The sequence below is a fragment of the Pinus tabuliformis genome, chromosome X (assembly GCF_031772625.1).
Source record: "Pinus tabuliformis cultivar Carrire ecotype Pingquan chromosome X, CPIR1, whole genome shotgun sequence".
Taxonomy (NCBI): Eukaryota; Viridiplantae; Streptophyta; class Pinopsida; order Pinales; family Pinaceae; genus Pinus; species Pinus tabuliformis.
This window is the reverse complement of record NC_142308.1, coordinates 235,408,401-235,421,136: the sequence shown is the minus strand read 5'-3', so window position 1 is coordinate 235,421,136 and position 12,736 is coordinate 235,408,401. Positions and strand designations below refer to the sequence as shown.

The 12,736-nt window shown below is 36.9% G+C and overlaps 1 protein-coding gene across 1 annotated transcript; it reads right to left on the bottom strand.

Moving 5' to 3' along the window:
• Window positions 1–959: 959 nt before the first annotated feature.
• LOC149139235 (protein kinase STUNTED-like) lies at window positions 960–7,098 on the bottom strand. Its single transcript, XM_089450652.1, has 8 exons — window positions 7,019–7,098; window positions 6,753–6,856; window positions 2,375–2,767; window positions 1,998–2,246; window positions 1,666–1,826; window positions 1,437–1,513; window positions 1,198–1,345; window positions 960–1,095 (listed from the first exon to the last, which is right to left on the bottom strand). Exons 1-8 carry the CDS (start codon window positions 7,096–7,098, stop codon window positions 976–978), a joined length of 1,332 nt encoding a protein of 443 aa, XP_089306778.1. The 3' UTR covers window positions 960–975.
• Window positions 7,099–12,736: the final 5,638 nt, after the last annotated feature.

Below are 12,736 nucleotides of genomic sequence, written 5' to 3'. Positions count from 1 at the left end.
CTAAATTGACAATATAGTAGCATTACCAAAAAGTTACTCTTCTTGGTACTTGTCTACCCAGAGCAGTGTAATGAACACCGTAGATCCATTTTCACTGTTTACATGAGATTGACAGTAAAAAGTAGAAATGTGGACACGACACTGAAAAAATCAGCATGCGAACAAAAGATGCCAACTAGTCAAACATTGCTCAGATCTGCAGCCAAGATAATGGAGTACTGACATCTTGATCTTCCTTTCCGCCCATGAGCTTGCTTCTAACTTCAAGGAATGCTTTAACGAAGTCAATGTTGTTGTTCAATCCCCTAGTTTTCATACAATCCTTAGCTATTCTTTGAGGTCTAGCATAATACGTCACATTCCTGGCCATATAAGAATATGAAACCACTGTGGCCATGGGAAACTTATAAAGCAACCATAAACAAATGTATTGCTGGCAAGAAAACTCACTTCTTTTAATCTTGAATTAAAAGCTTGATGAATTGCTACATCGGCGCAGTCTGTAATCTTCCAAAGAATTGTTTGTTGGCAAAATGCCCACACTATGATCTGTGCTACTAAGTGATACCGTATCATCATCCACCCCAAGCATGGCAAGGGTGAGATGGGTTTGTATATCATGCCCCCCCTGATTTTCTACAATGTCATCCTCATCTGAAGTATCCATATCCTTGATCATTGTATTCTGGCACCACGCCCAGTCAGTCCACTCATCTTCTCCTTGTAGTAGTTTTAAAATCTGCCATTAATCATATCTTGGTATTAAAGAGTAAGCATAGATGAATAGATGTGGTTAACATAGAGTGTTTTATAGCTAAAAGAAAATGTAAGAGAAATTGCACCCTAAAGTAATTTTTGCAGGTAAAGAATACCCTCAAAAAACACACGAGGTAGTAAAAACAAGCCCCTGAAGCATATAGAAATGAATAGAGGAAGATAAATTACTCGTCTCATGCAAGGACGGTAATGATATGTTTACCTTAGACAAAGCGTAGCAGCAAGCATCATTCTATGCATTTCATTTGTATCATAAACATTTTGCAAACATTTGTCAGCAAGACTTTCCATATTCCCATCCTGTAAGAGTGGTCTTGCCTGGTTTCAACATTTACAGAAGGTTAAACATGAGCCCCTAATAAGGATAATCAATATAAATAAACATGAAGAAGAGAGTCAACTGTAAAAACCAGGACTTACCCACATAATCAGGCTTTCTTGACCCTTGGGACTTGCTGTATCAATTGGCTTCCTTCCAGTTATTAGCTCAAGAAGGACCACACCAGATGCATACACATCCATCTTCTCATTAACCTTTCCATAAACAAAGTATTCTGGAGCAAGATACCTGTCAAACTACAATCACAATTAGTGAATTTACAAATTGGATAGCTTTAATCTGAAAATGGCCAATCGAAACTGGGAAGATGCTTACATACCCAAATGTTCCTAAAACATCGCTGCAAGTGATATATGAAGATGTTGGTGCCCACCTTGCTAGCCCAAAATCTGACAACTATTATAATAACACGCACATTAATTCTGTTGAAATTTTTCATTGGTGCAGAATTCCAAGTTTCAGCTTACAAGTCTAGATCACTAAGATCTCTTCAAATACTGAATTGTGCAATTTAGTCTTGATTCTTCTTGCAGTAAAAAGATTTATACCTGTGGTTCAAACTCTTCAGAAAGCAAGATATTGGAAGACTTTACATCTCCATGAATGACAGATTGAGAAAAGCCATTATGCAAGTAATCTAATGCTTCAGCAACTCCTACAGCCACTTTTAATCGCACTTTCCAAGGAAGTATTGGCTTTTCCTCTCCTCCTGAAAAATATATACATAGTCAATATCTGGGACTATAATCAAATCTCAGAAAAGAGAAAATGAAAGACCCTGCCATACAATACATAACACTATGATGCTTAAAACGTACTACTGCTTAATATTTCTACACGATTTCATGATTCTTAAAATGCAATACTATTGAGTATATACCATGGAGATTCTCTTCAAGGTTTCCTCTGGATACAAAATTATACACCAGAAGGCGGTTAAGGCCTTCTGCACAGTAACCGATAAGTGTAATGACATGGTTGTGCTTCAATAGAGTAAGAATCTCAACTTCAGAAAGAAGCTCTTGCTCTGTTTTGGATGATGAATTCAAGATTTTCACTGCCACCGATTGTCCATCATGAAGAAATCCTCTGTACACCTTACTGCAGCCTCCTCTTCCTATAAAATTCCCTGCAAGAATAAGAATGTTACATAATTGAATTGAGTTCACAAGGTTAATATACATTTCAAGGGAAATTTCCCATTCAAAACAGAAGCACAGAAATGAAAAACTCCATGAGGAAAACTACAAATGCAACCTGTTGAAAAACCAGGAGTAGCAGATTGCAACTCCTGATATGTAAAATGCCTGCAGGTTTTACTTAGACAAAGGAACTCTAATCTCCTTGCCAAACAATTTTCTTCTCGATCAGAATCATTCTGCTGACTGCAAGGAAACCCTTCTTCTTTAGAGCATGCTTCAATTGGTGCTACCTCATTTGAAGACCGAGCTTCATGTTCATAGTTGCAAACCTTCTGCATAATCTGTCCTTTCAAATGAAGCTCTCCAGTTGCCTGTGTAAGCCTATTTGGCAACTGTAGTGCCCATTCAACTACAGATGTTTGTTTTGATGTAGACTGTGGAGTAGGAAGCTTGGTCAGTGAATCGGCTCCACGTAAGAGGGGCCATCCAGGTACTGATTCTCCTTTCTCTGTAATCAGTCCCGAAGTCGCCCTTTTGGGAACCTTTTGGTTAAGAACTACCCACTACTAACCAGTTCTCATGGATGCCATAACAAAAGGGAGAAGCATGCCAAGGAAAATGGCATGAGTAAAGAAGAAATTGAAAAGGAGAATTATGAGTTGAAGGAGAGATTCAACATAGTCAAAATGAGGCTTGAAAGAGAATACCAAAGGTAGAGATGGGACCTAAGGAAGAAGGCCAAATTACTCATCAGAAAAAAGATTTTAAGAGGAAGACCCCTAAAGCTAGAAAGCTAGGGAGGAAGATGAAGCACCTGTTGAGCCTAAAGTTGAATTAGTTCACTATTTTGAACCAGAGCAGGGAATAGTCATTGATGATGAGGAAGATGTTGAAGAGAGACTATCAGAGAGTCTCATGGACTGCATAAAGAGTTCAAATCAACATATGGATTTGTTGATAGAAGATATGGTGGAAAAAGCATCATAACAGTAGAGGGAGCTACACAAAGAGGATGTCGATGAGACAATAAATGAAAGTCCCATGGGAGGTTAGCTAGAAGTGCTCGTAACATATATACCATATGGGGCTAAAGAGCTTAGTGATTATGATACTGATGCTATGTGTATAGATGCAGATGATAAGGATTTTCAAGAGGGACAATCATTCATAGTTGTCGTAAGAATAGAAGAAAGAGAAGGAGTACCTTCCTAAAGCATGGAAGGAAGACAAAATTTGATGTTGGAGGCATCAGAAGAGGCCAGGTAACCTTTTATTTTTAAAATTGGTGAATTTTATGTGAATGCATGCTTTGCATGTGAGGAGAATGGACAACTGGTCCAAAAGGAGAACGAGAGCACTAAATTGATCCAAGAAATCCAAATTGAGGTAGTAGATGCTAGACAATCCTCAAGGAAGGATGAGTTTCCAAAAGGAAAAAACAATGCATAATGAAGCCAAGATAACCTTGCAAGCAATTTTCAGAAGTGACCATGGATCCTAGCAGCCATGTGAAAGATGGATAACAAAACCAAGTTTATGTTAAGACAAGGAAGGAGGCAAAATTATCCCTCAAATGTCATTAAGGAGGAGGCCTTGAACAATCAAAGAATGCATCTATAAGAGAGAAATTGTAGAAGAGGGGATGAACAACATCATGATGCAATGTTCTTTAGAGATCGGTTGATCAATCCAAGGTTTAAGGATTGGCTTGAGTAACATTGTTCAAAGAATGCAATCAATAAGACAAAGGTGTCGAGCTTATTGCTGGAACTGGAGAGCTTGGTTCAACAACAAGAATTATGAATGTTGGCACCCAAGGTATAGTATAATTAACCAAAAAGAGAGACTCATTGTACTTAGTTGTAATATATAGACTGTTGTATAGACACTCTATATAACAGTGCAATTTGTCTTATAGCTTTACTAATTCTTTAGCAACAATGCAATTTGTCTTCTTACCCTCCACAAGTCTTAACAATCAATTCTTCAATTATATGTTTAGCACCCTTCACTTGAAGATAGGATAATTCTTCCCATCAAGCTTAACGTTGGGTAGAGGGATGCTTTAAGATGAAGCTATCCTCCCCCTTGCTCAACAATTCTCTACAGATCTCAGAACAGAACCAAAGGTAATCTCAGGAACAGCGTACTATACTACTATGACAAAGAACCACAATTATGAAAGAAACATCAGTTTGGTTAGGATCTTCAAACAACTACCAAGGAATCAAGCAAATGTTGCTCTGCAATTCCAAGACTTCAAGTATCCAGATGCATTGCATTGCTCTATGGCACATCAATGCAATTAATTAAGCATAGAAATAACATCTCTATGTAGCGGCACTTAAAATATTACAAAAGGTGATCATTCACTGAGGTACATTCCAAAAAATATATAATTATTGTTGCCACATCATCCAGGTTTAGAATAATAATCTATTGGAATGGACACATTGATAAAAATTCCATTGTTGAGTTTGGGTTTGAGTTATTTCTTCCTCTAACTGCTCTCCAAAGCTAACTATTCAAACCAAGTCACCCTTCAATGACATACAACTCACAAGGTTCTCAAAGGCAGAAAAATCAAAAGCGTATAACAGTTAATATGTCCTTTACTGCTCCATTTTCAGGTGAAAGATTCTCAGTAATATAAACAGATCTTCCAATAGTCAACATGTAACAACAACCAAGAAAATATAGGAATCCACCAATAAACTATAATGCAAGGTCTTTTTTCTCTTTTCGAAAGGTTTCCATGAAAAACTTGTTCAAATTCATTTGTAGAGTAAGCACATAAAACGTTAATGTAATTAACCTTGAGCATGGAACATAATTCTTCTTAATCTCCATGATATTCAAGAATCAAACTCCAATGGCAGCATTGGCTTCAACACGTCTTCCTTTTATCCCTTCAAAGCTGCCATGGGTCATGATGGCTTGATCAATGATCGCATGCTCTTAGGACCAACAGTCTATACATAATTAGACTACAGTCTATACAACAGTCTATACAGACACTGTGTTCAATCCAAATTTTGATTACAAACACCATTGAGGCCATACGGTATCTCCAATTTTTCACATCATTGAGGTCATCAGTATCTCCAGTTTCAAACAACATTCAGGCCACATTTGCTTCAAAGTGCTTACAAGTATTGTCAAACGGCAGTACATTTTAAATTTACTCATATTACACTTGAGAACTAGAACACATACCGCTTGAGAAGAGAGCTGCTGCCGCTTCAAGTACCTCAAGCTCAAACTAGTCTGCTATTCTTTCTTGCATCAAAAGAACTGAGTATAATAAGAAACAAGTTCCATGAGTATAAAATCAACAAATACAAATGAATATTACATTTTTTATCATCACCCAATGAACAAGAACCAAACAAAACTCAAGTCTAAGGGAAGGTTTATCAACTTGATGTCGAAAGAAGTACCATGAACAGGTATACCCCATCTTCCGGAAAGCAATTGCAATCCCTGAGAAAAGAAATCATCTTATTGTCTACCACAGTACAGACTATCGACATCTGAGACAAAAATTCATTCCCAAGTAGTCCAAAGCACCTCATAGCAGTTTCTCTATTACAAATCAGACAATATTAATACAACAGATTTCTTGCCTCGAAAACTTTTCAGCAATAATAACTGTCAGCAATATACCAAAAGTGAGGAGAGAAAGAGATTGAGAACGGAATACAGGATTGGAGCATATTAAAGAAGTACCAACCAAGTGTAAAGCTAGGAAGAACTGAGATATTGAGACCTCAGAGGTTAAGGAACTAGTAGGTAACTGGTTTGTATTTTTTTTTAAATGTATACAAGATCTGATCAGCAAGATCTGATACGCTTAGGCCTAAATCAAGATCTGATCAGCAATAATAACTGTCGTAGAAATATTGGCAAAAGTTCAACTGCCAATATACATGAAATAAATGCCATATATATATGATTTGCATCGACTAAACGCTGTGGAGTAACATGATCTTGGTTGGAAAAAGGAGCATGTAGTGAAAAAGAAAGGTTGGAATATAAATCAGACCATTCAGTAAAGCAAATAAAATGATGTTTGGAACAGCAAGGGGCTATTAACAGCCATTCGCACTTTTTTCTTGGGAAGGGAAATCAAGAATTCTTCTATTTTTTCCCAGATCCACCTATTGGAAGATCTAGGCTCCATGTTTCCATAAGTCCAGATGCTGTATGTTTCCCATATACTTAAGGGCCCTACAACCCTATCTTTTGCCAATAAAAATAACTACTGCGCCACATTTTAGACAACACAAATCTAATATTTTTTAGCAGTCTACATTTCTGGGTTTGTGAGAACAATTTGGAGCCACGGTTATATTTGCTTCCAAACCAACAGAAGCATTCAACGTTCATTGGCAAAGTGATTATCACCCCTGTTCCAACTGCAGAGGCATGAATCCACCTAATTTGGCCACAACTGATAATCTGTAAAACCAAGACATATGAAGCCAACTTACCCTGGTTCAAAAGCCGGCTACAGATGGGCAGGACCTGCATAAAGGGGCCTAATTTCTCGCGCTCAGCCAACAATTCGGTCAAGTACCGACTGTTGTTGTTGCTGCTGCAGTGGCATGAGCCGTTCAAATCCAAGAAACAATGGATACCGAAACCAGAGAAGAATAAGCGGATTGAAATCTGAAAATGCAAGAATATCCCACCGAAACTGCTGTTGCTAGATTTGTGAACTAGGATGAAAAAACCTATTTCAAAACCATTTTTATACAGGGACCCAGAGAGCCATATACACCAAAACAGCGGGCTGAATCCGTCAAAACAGGGAGCCGCCCTCGCTCCGCCCTCCATTTCAAAATAAATCTAACATCCCATGACCAAATCGACCCTCACAAACCACTCCCAAACCAGAAAACCCAAACTGTAAATCAAAATGGGGGCGATTTTGATCAAATACGATTCCGCAAATATCAAAATGGGGTGATTTTGATCAAATACGATTCGGTTAGTTTATCCGCCCTGGGCTAAAATAAAAAAATAAATTAATTTTTAAATAAAATATGGGCTAATTATATAAAAAAAAGTTTATTATTTTAATTAAAAATTCACCCCATTAAAATATAAAAAGCCTTAAATTTCACCTTTGGGCGATTATTCGCCCCTAAAATTAACCTTGTCCTATAGGCAACATTCCAGGGAACGACAAAAGAATAGATAACAGTTGTTATAGTTGCTAAAGAAGAGGAACCGGAAGCAAAGGAGGAGGAACCAACAGAGAATGAACATGTAGACCAAGAAGAGCTTGAAGAGATCGAGATGGAAGAAGGAGAATTAGAGCCAGACAGGGAGCTTGAAGTGGAAGAAACAGTTGAGGCTGTTACACAAGAACCAACCTCGACTATGGAGTTGATGGAGGAAGAGGAATCATAGCCAGGAAGGCCTGAGATGGACGAAACTATCAGTACCATAGTCGAGGTTGTTCCACAAGAACCAACCTCGACTGTGGAGCTAATGGAAGAAGACAGACTCAAATTAGAAGAAATTGTGAGTACCGCAGTCGAGGTTGTTCCACAAGAACCAACCTCGACTATGGAGCCAATGGAAGAAGACAGACCAGAGCAAGAGAGGCTCGAAACTATGGAGCCAATGGAGGAAGGAATTATGGATACAATGGAAGGGGTTAACACGGTGATACAAGAGTCCACCTTTGTTAATTACGTGCCAGAGGGAACAATGCCAACACCATCTACTCAAGAAGTGTTGGATACGCATGGTGGTGCCACAAAAGAACCAACACCAACACATCCGATCTCGAAAAATGTGGAAGGAATAAATCCTGAGGTTGACACTACACAAGAACCATTGTCAACCACAGGACAGGAGGAAACACAGGAGGAAGCCTCGGGCCAGAGCGGAATTGTTGTAGATAAGGGGAAGGAGCTCGAGGTTACAGATGAAACTGGTATAGGCCAGGAAGAAAACATTTTTTAGTTTCCTTTTTGTGCCTCCATTCTGAGAGGAGCGAGAGTGTCTCGTTCTCCCTGACGCTCAGAAAAAAGAGGTCGTTGTCCCTCCCATTCTAATGTTTGATGGGTCGGTTAAGGGTCGACCTACTGTTAATCTGTTAGCTGCTGACTCTCAGCGAGGCCCTTCTGAAGAATAGAGGGAGGAAGAAGTGAATGCTTCTGAAATAGGGGAACCAGGTAGGGGAATCCTGGTCGAAATTCTGGTGGATACTCCTGTGATTGATCCACCACTTGGCAAACCAGCTCCTGAGCCAGTCGAGTTAATTGTTAAAAAGGAAGCACTTGCTCCTGCAAAAGGGGGACCAAGAAAGGAGGTCTCGACAAATGAACCCATGGATAATCTTCTGAGTAATCCACCACTTGATGAAACAGCTGCAAAGCCAGTTGAGTTGGTTGTCAAGCAAGAAGTGATCAAGAGAGAGGAAACAAAGGAGGAGAACCAGGTAGAAAGACAAGTAGATACTCCTCTAAGCAATCCACCACCTGTTGAACTAGCTGCAGGGCCAGACGAAGTGGTTGCTAAGCAGGAGTGGATAGAAATATGCAAGCAAAGGAGGTCGCCCCTTAAAAATAAGTACCAACTATAGTTCAAAGATATAATGTGGTTGAAAATAGAGGTTTGAAGGCTACAAATACAGGTGAATCAACTTAAGAAATAGGTAAGGAAGTATAAATGGTGGGCTAAGAAGCCCAAGGCTATGGTGGTCGAGGCAGAAACATAGGTAGATGATTTGTTGATGACCTCTGCTGCTACTCAAATGGATCCTATCGAGCACTTCTTCGATGACCTTGAATTCTCCTTAACAACTGAGATTCAAACTTGGAAATCCACTATGGCTCGCTATTAGAATGAGGTGAAAAGAGTCCAAGAGAAGTCGTCCAAGGCTATCCTCAAATATGTAGAGCGAGTGGACATATTACGGCTGAGGCATGTGAAGCAGCAGCTCAAAGTAGAAAGGTTGGAAGGGCAAGTGTTGGAATTGAAGGCTGATAAGGAATAGATGTTCAGCCTGGCACAACAAGTAATGGCATGTCACCCTCCTGCTCCTAGTTATGCCTTGTTCTTGCATGAGAAATTTATTTTCTTCTATTTGGAAAGCATTAAGAAGGCAGTCAATCATGAGATTGAGGAATCTATACAGTTCCTCCGTATATTGAGAATCCATGACTTAGTAACCTAGCATTTGATGTGTGAGATCTATCTGCATGGATACTTCCTACACGATGACAAAGAATTTAACCTGATCCCATATGTGGGGGACATTGATTTAAGGGCTCTCACCTCCCATACACTCAACCAGATAAACTGGCGGAAGGCTTCTAATACGTTTGAGTCAAATCAAAACATGAAGCCTATTATGATGAGAGGAGAGCACGAATGGTTTGTAACTATGTACAATAAGCACACCACCCTTTTAGAGATTGAGGGAAATAGAGAATGGATGATGAGGACACAGAAGTGGTGCATTGATCTTTGTGTCAAACAAATAGTCACGTTTTAGGATGAGGCCCTTGATAATTGTTAGAAAAGGTGGATGATGTCACTTGCATCTGTCTGGAACAGGGAACCTTTTGGAGTGCCAAATTTTGCATGGGCACTAAGTCGGGTGCCAAGGTATGTCGCATGCGTCCAAAAATGCGGGGTTTGGTGGATGGGACTCCGGTTCAGGTTCCCCATCATTTGGCTACCAGCAGAGCATTATACCCCAACATATAATGTACCAGATGATTGGTGGAAGGAATTTCTCCTCTCAGAAGGATACAAGGTCCCAGGAATAGATATGGCAGAAGAATATGATATCACCCAGCTCCACGAGGATAACAGCCTTCTAACCCAGACCTCCGAAAGCGGTGAACTGCATGAGGGCATGTAGAAGGCTAGCTGGGGGGAGATGTTGGGCACAAAATCTGCTTATCTTTTCTTTCTTTTTCTCTTTGAATATTTAATTGATGAAGTAAAATCACAGGGGTTTCAACTATGAGAACTACTAAAACTTGTTATTTCTGCAGATTCCAGTGAACAGGTATCTCCTTCACAACATGTAGCAGTAGTCTCACGATTCACAGTAGCTATTCGGCAATGTTGTGACAACATAACCAACTCGCAGATGTTTTCAAGCTTATTTTGGATCTTTTCTATTCTCGTTGTCTTAGCAATTAGTTGTTGTTCCGAACTGTTGTATATCTTGGGCATTAGTTTCTAGGTTTTGGGGAATATGATATTACAGATGTATTGGTATAAAAGGGACTTTATTCCTGTATGAAGGGTTAGTCATGCAAAGATATGTATTGTAACAACTCTTTTACAGATTAATAAAATACAAGCAGTTTTGCTGTTCTTCCTATAGCTGTAAATTAATGTAGCCCTGATGAGAGAGCTGTGACTGCTCTTCTAATCAGGTGTTGCATTTCTTTTATGTATGATGTTTTATTCATTGTTTGTTTATTCTTTATTGTTGTTACAGATAAATATTGATTGTTGTGAATGTCTTTTAAGTTTTGCAATTTATTTCCAACTACTGTTACAACGATGTTTTGATTTCTTAGTTGTGAATCCTTGGTTGGTGTAAGATTGTAACCTTGCCCATGCATATACTTTACGCGTTACCTTGAAAAATGTATGCACCCAGATTGATGAATTAATGTGGAAGAGGGTTGAATAGTTTATTCACACTCGGACACCAAAAATTATTATGAATTGTTCTTTGAAATTATATAATATTTTCTATTTTTATTTAATTCAATATTGGGTATGTTAAAGATTACAATGGTAAAAATAAAAGTGTGGAAAAAAGTAAGCTAACAACCAACACGCACGTGAGTACTCATTGTTACCAATCTTCATACCTAATTATCACACACAACATATATATATATATATATATATATATATATATATATATATATATATATATATATATATATATATATATATATATATATATATATATATATATATATATATATATATATATATATATATATATATATATATATATATATATATATATATATATATATATATATATATGAAGCAAAGGTTGTTTCTGTGGCCACATATATGTTATTCCTATGTGTTATGGCATGATTTTTTTTTAAATGAACGAGAAGGAATATATTTTTCCAACTTATTTACAAACTAGGAAGCTCTTGAATGTGTATGTGAAGAGGTTTTAAAGAAAAATGATCCTCTCCTATCCTCTCGCTACGACTAATTGAAGAACTTGGTAACTCCATAGTCACGAACAACCTACAAACAATAAATATAATTCACTAATATATATTTGAATAAAAAATAATGAATCTTTGGAAAAATAAAACTACATTAAAGAAAATCTTAACCAACTGAAAAAATTAAAACTTACATATCTAGCATCAATTTGGTGTGTTGCGCTTTACTAGATTGATATACAGAAACAAATTACACTTGAGTTGAATAATAATATGGGATTAAACTATAGTTTTCCATAAAGTTTGAATGCATAATTGACTATGAAAAAATAAAATTTTCTATTATCAGTGGACTCTAGCAATCAAATTGCCTATAGACCACTATTAGATTATAATTAACCAATGCAAGTTATAATGATTGAATTTGAAAAAGGAAAATATTTGTTTTTCAACATTAATGAAAAATCATTCTTAAATGTGTATGTGAAAATATTTTAAACTAGATATCCTCTTCTCCTATCCTCTGGCTACGTAACTCCATTGTCACAAACAACCTACAAACAATAAATATAATTCATTAATACCTATTTCAATCAAAATAGATGAATCCTTGGAAAAACAAAATTGTGTTTAAGAAAATATAAACCAACTTTAAATATTAAAACTTACAAATTTAGCATTAAGTTGGTGTGTTGTGCTTGACTAGATTAATATATAGAAATAGATTATAGTTCAATTGAATAGTGACATGAGATTTATACTTTTCCATAAAGTTTGAATGCATAATTAGGTATGGAAGAAATCAAATTCTCTATTAGCAATCGAATTTCCTGTTGACCACTATTACATGCAACCTATAATGTTTAACTTTGAAAAACAAATATTTATATTACATGCAACTTATAATGTTTAACTTTGAAAAACAAATATTTATATTTCAACATTATTGAAGAACAAAAGTTCAAACATTTGATTGGACCATCACTTGGAAGGTCTAATTTCTAGATTTCATTGCAATATTTATGCCATGATTTTTAAATATTTGTGAAATTATTTTTCATTTTTAAGCTTCAAAGGAAAACAACAAAAATTTAATCCTTGAAAATATCTCATCCTCATGTAAATAAGCTATTTACCATGAGTTATTGTCCACAATAATTTAAGCAAGTATTTGCATAAAAATGACTAGGAACAAGATGAAAATAAATATACCTGCCATTATTTATTTAGGAGTAAAAGTGTAAATGTGCAAAGTTAATAGTGGTTACAACCCACCAAAAATTTATGCAAGT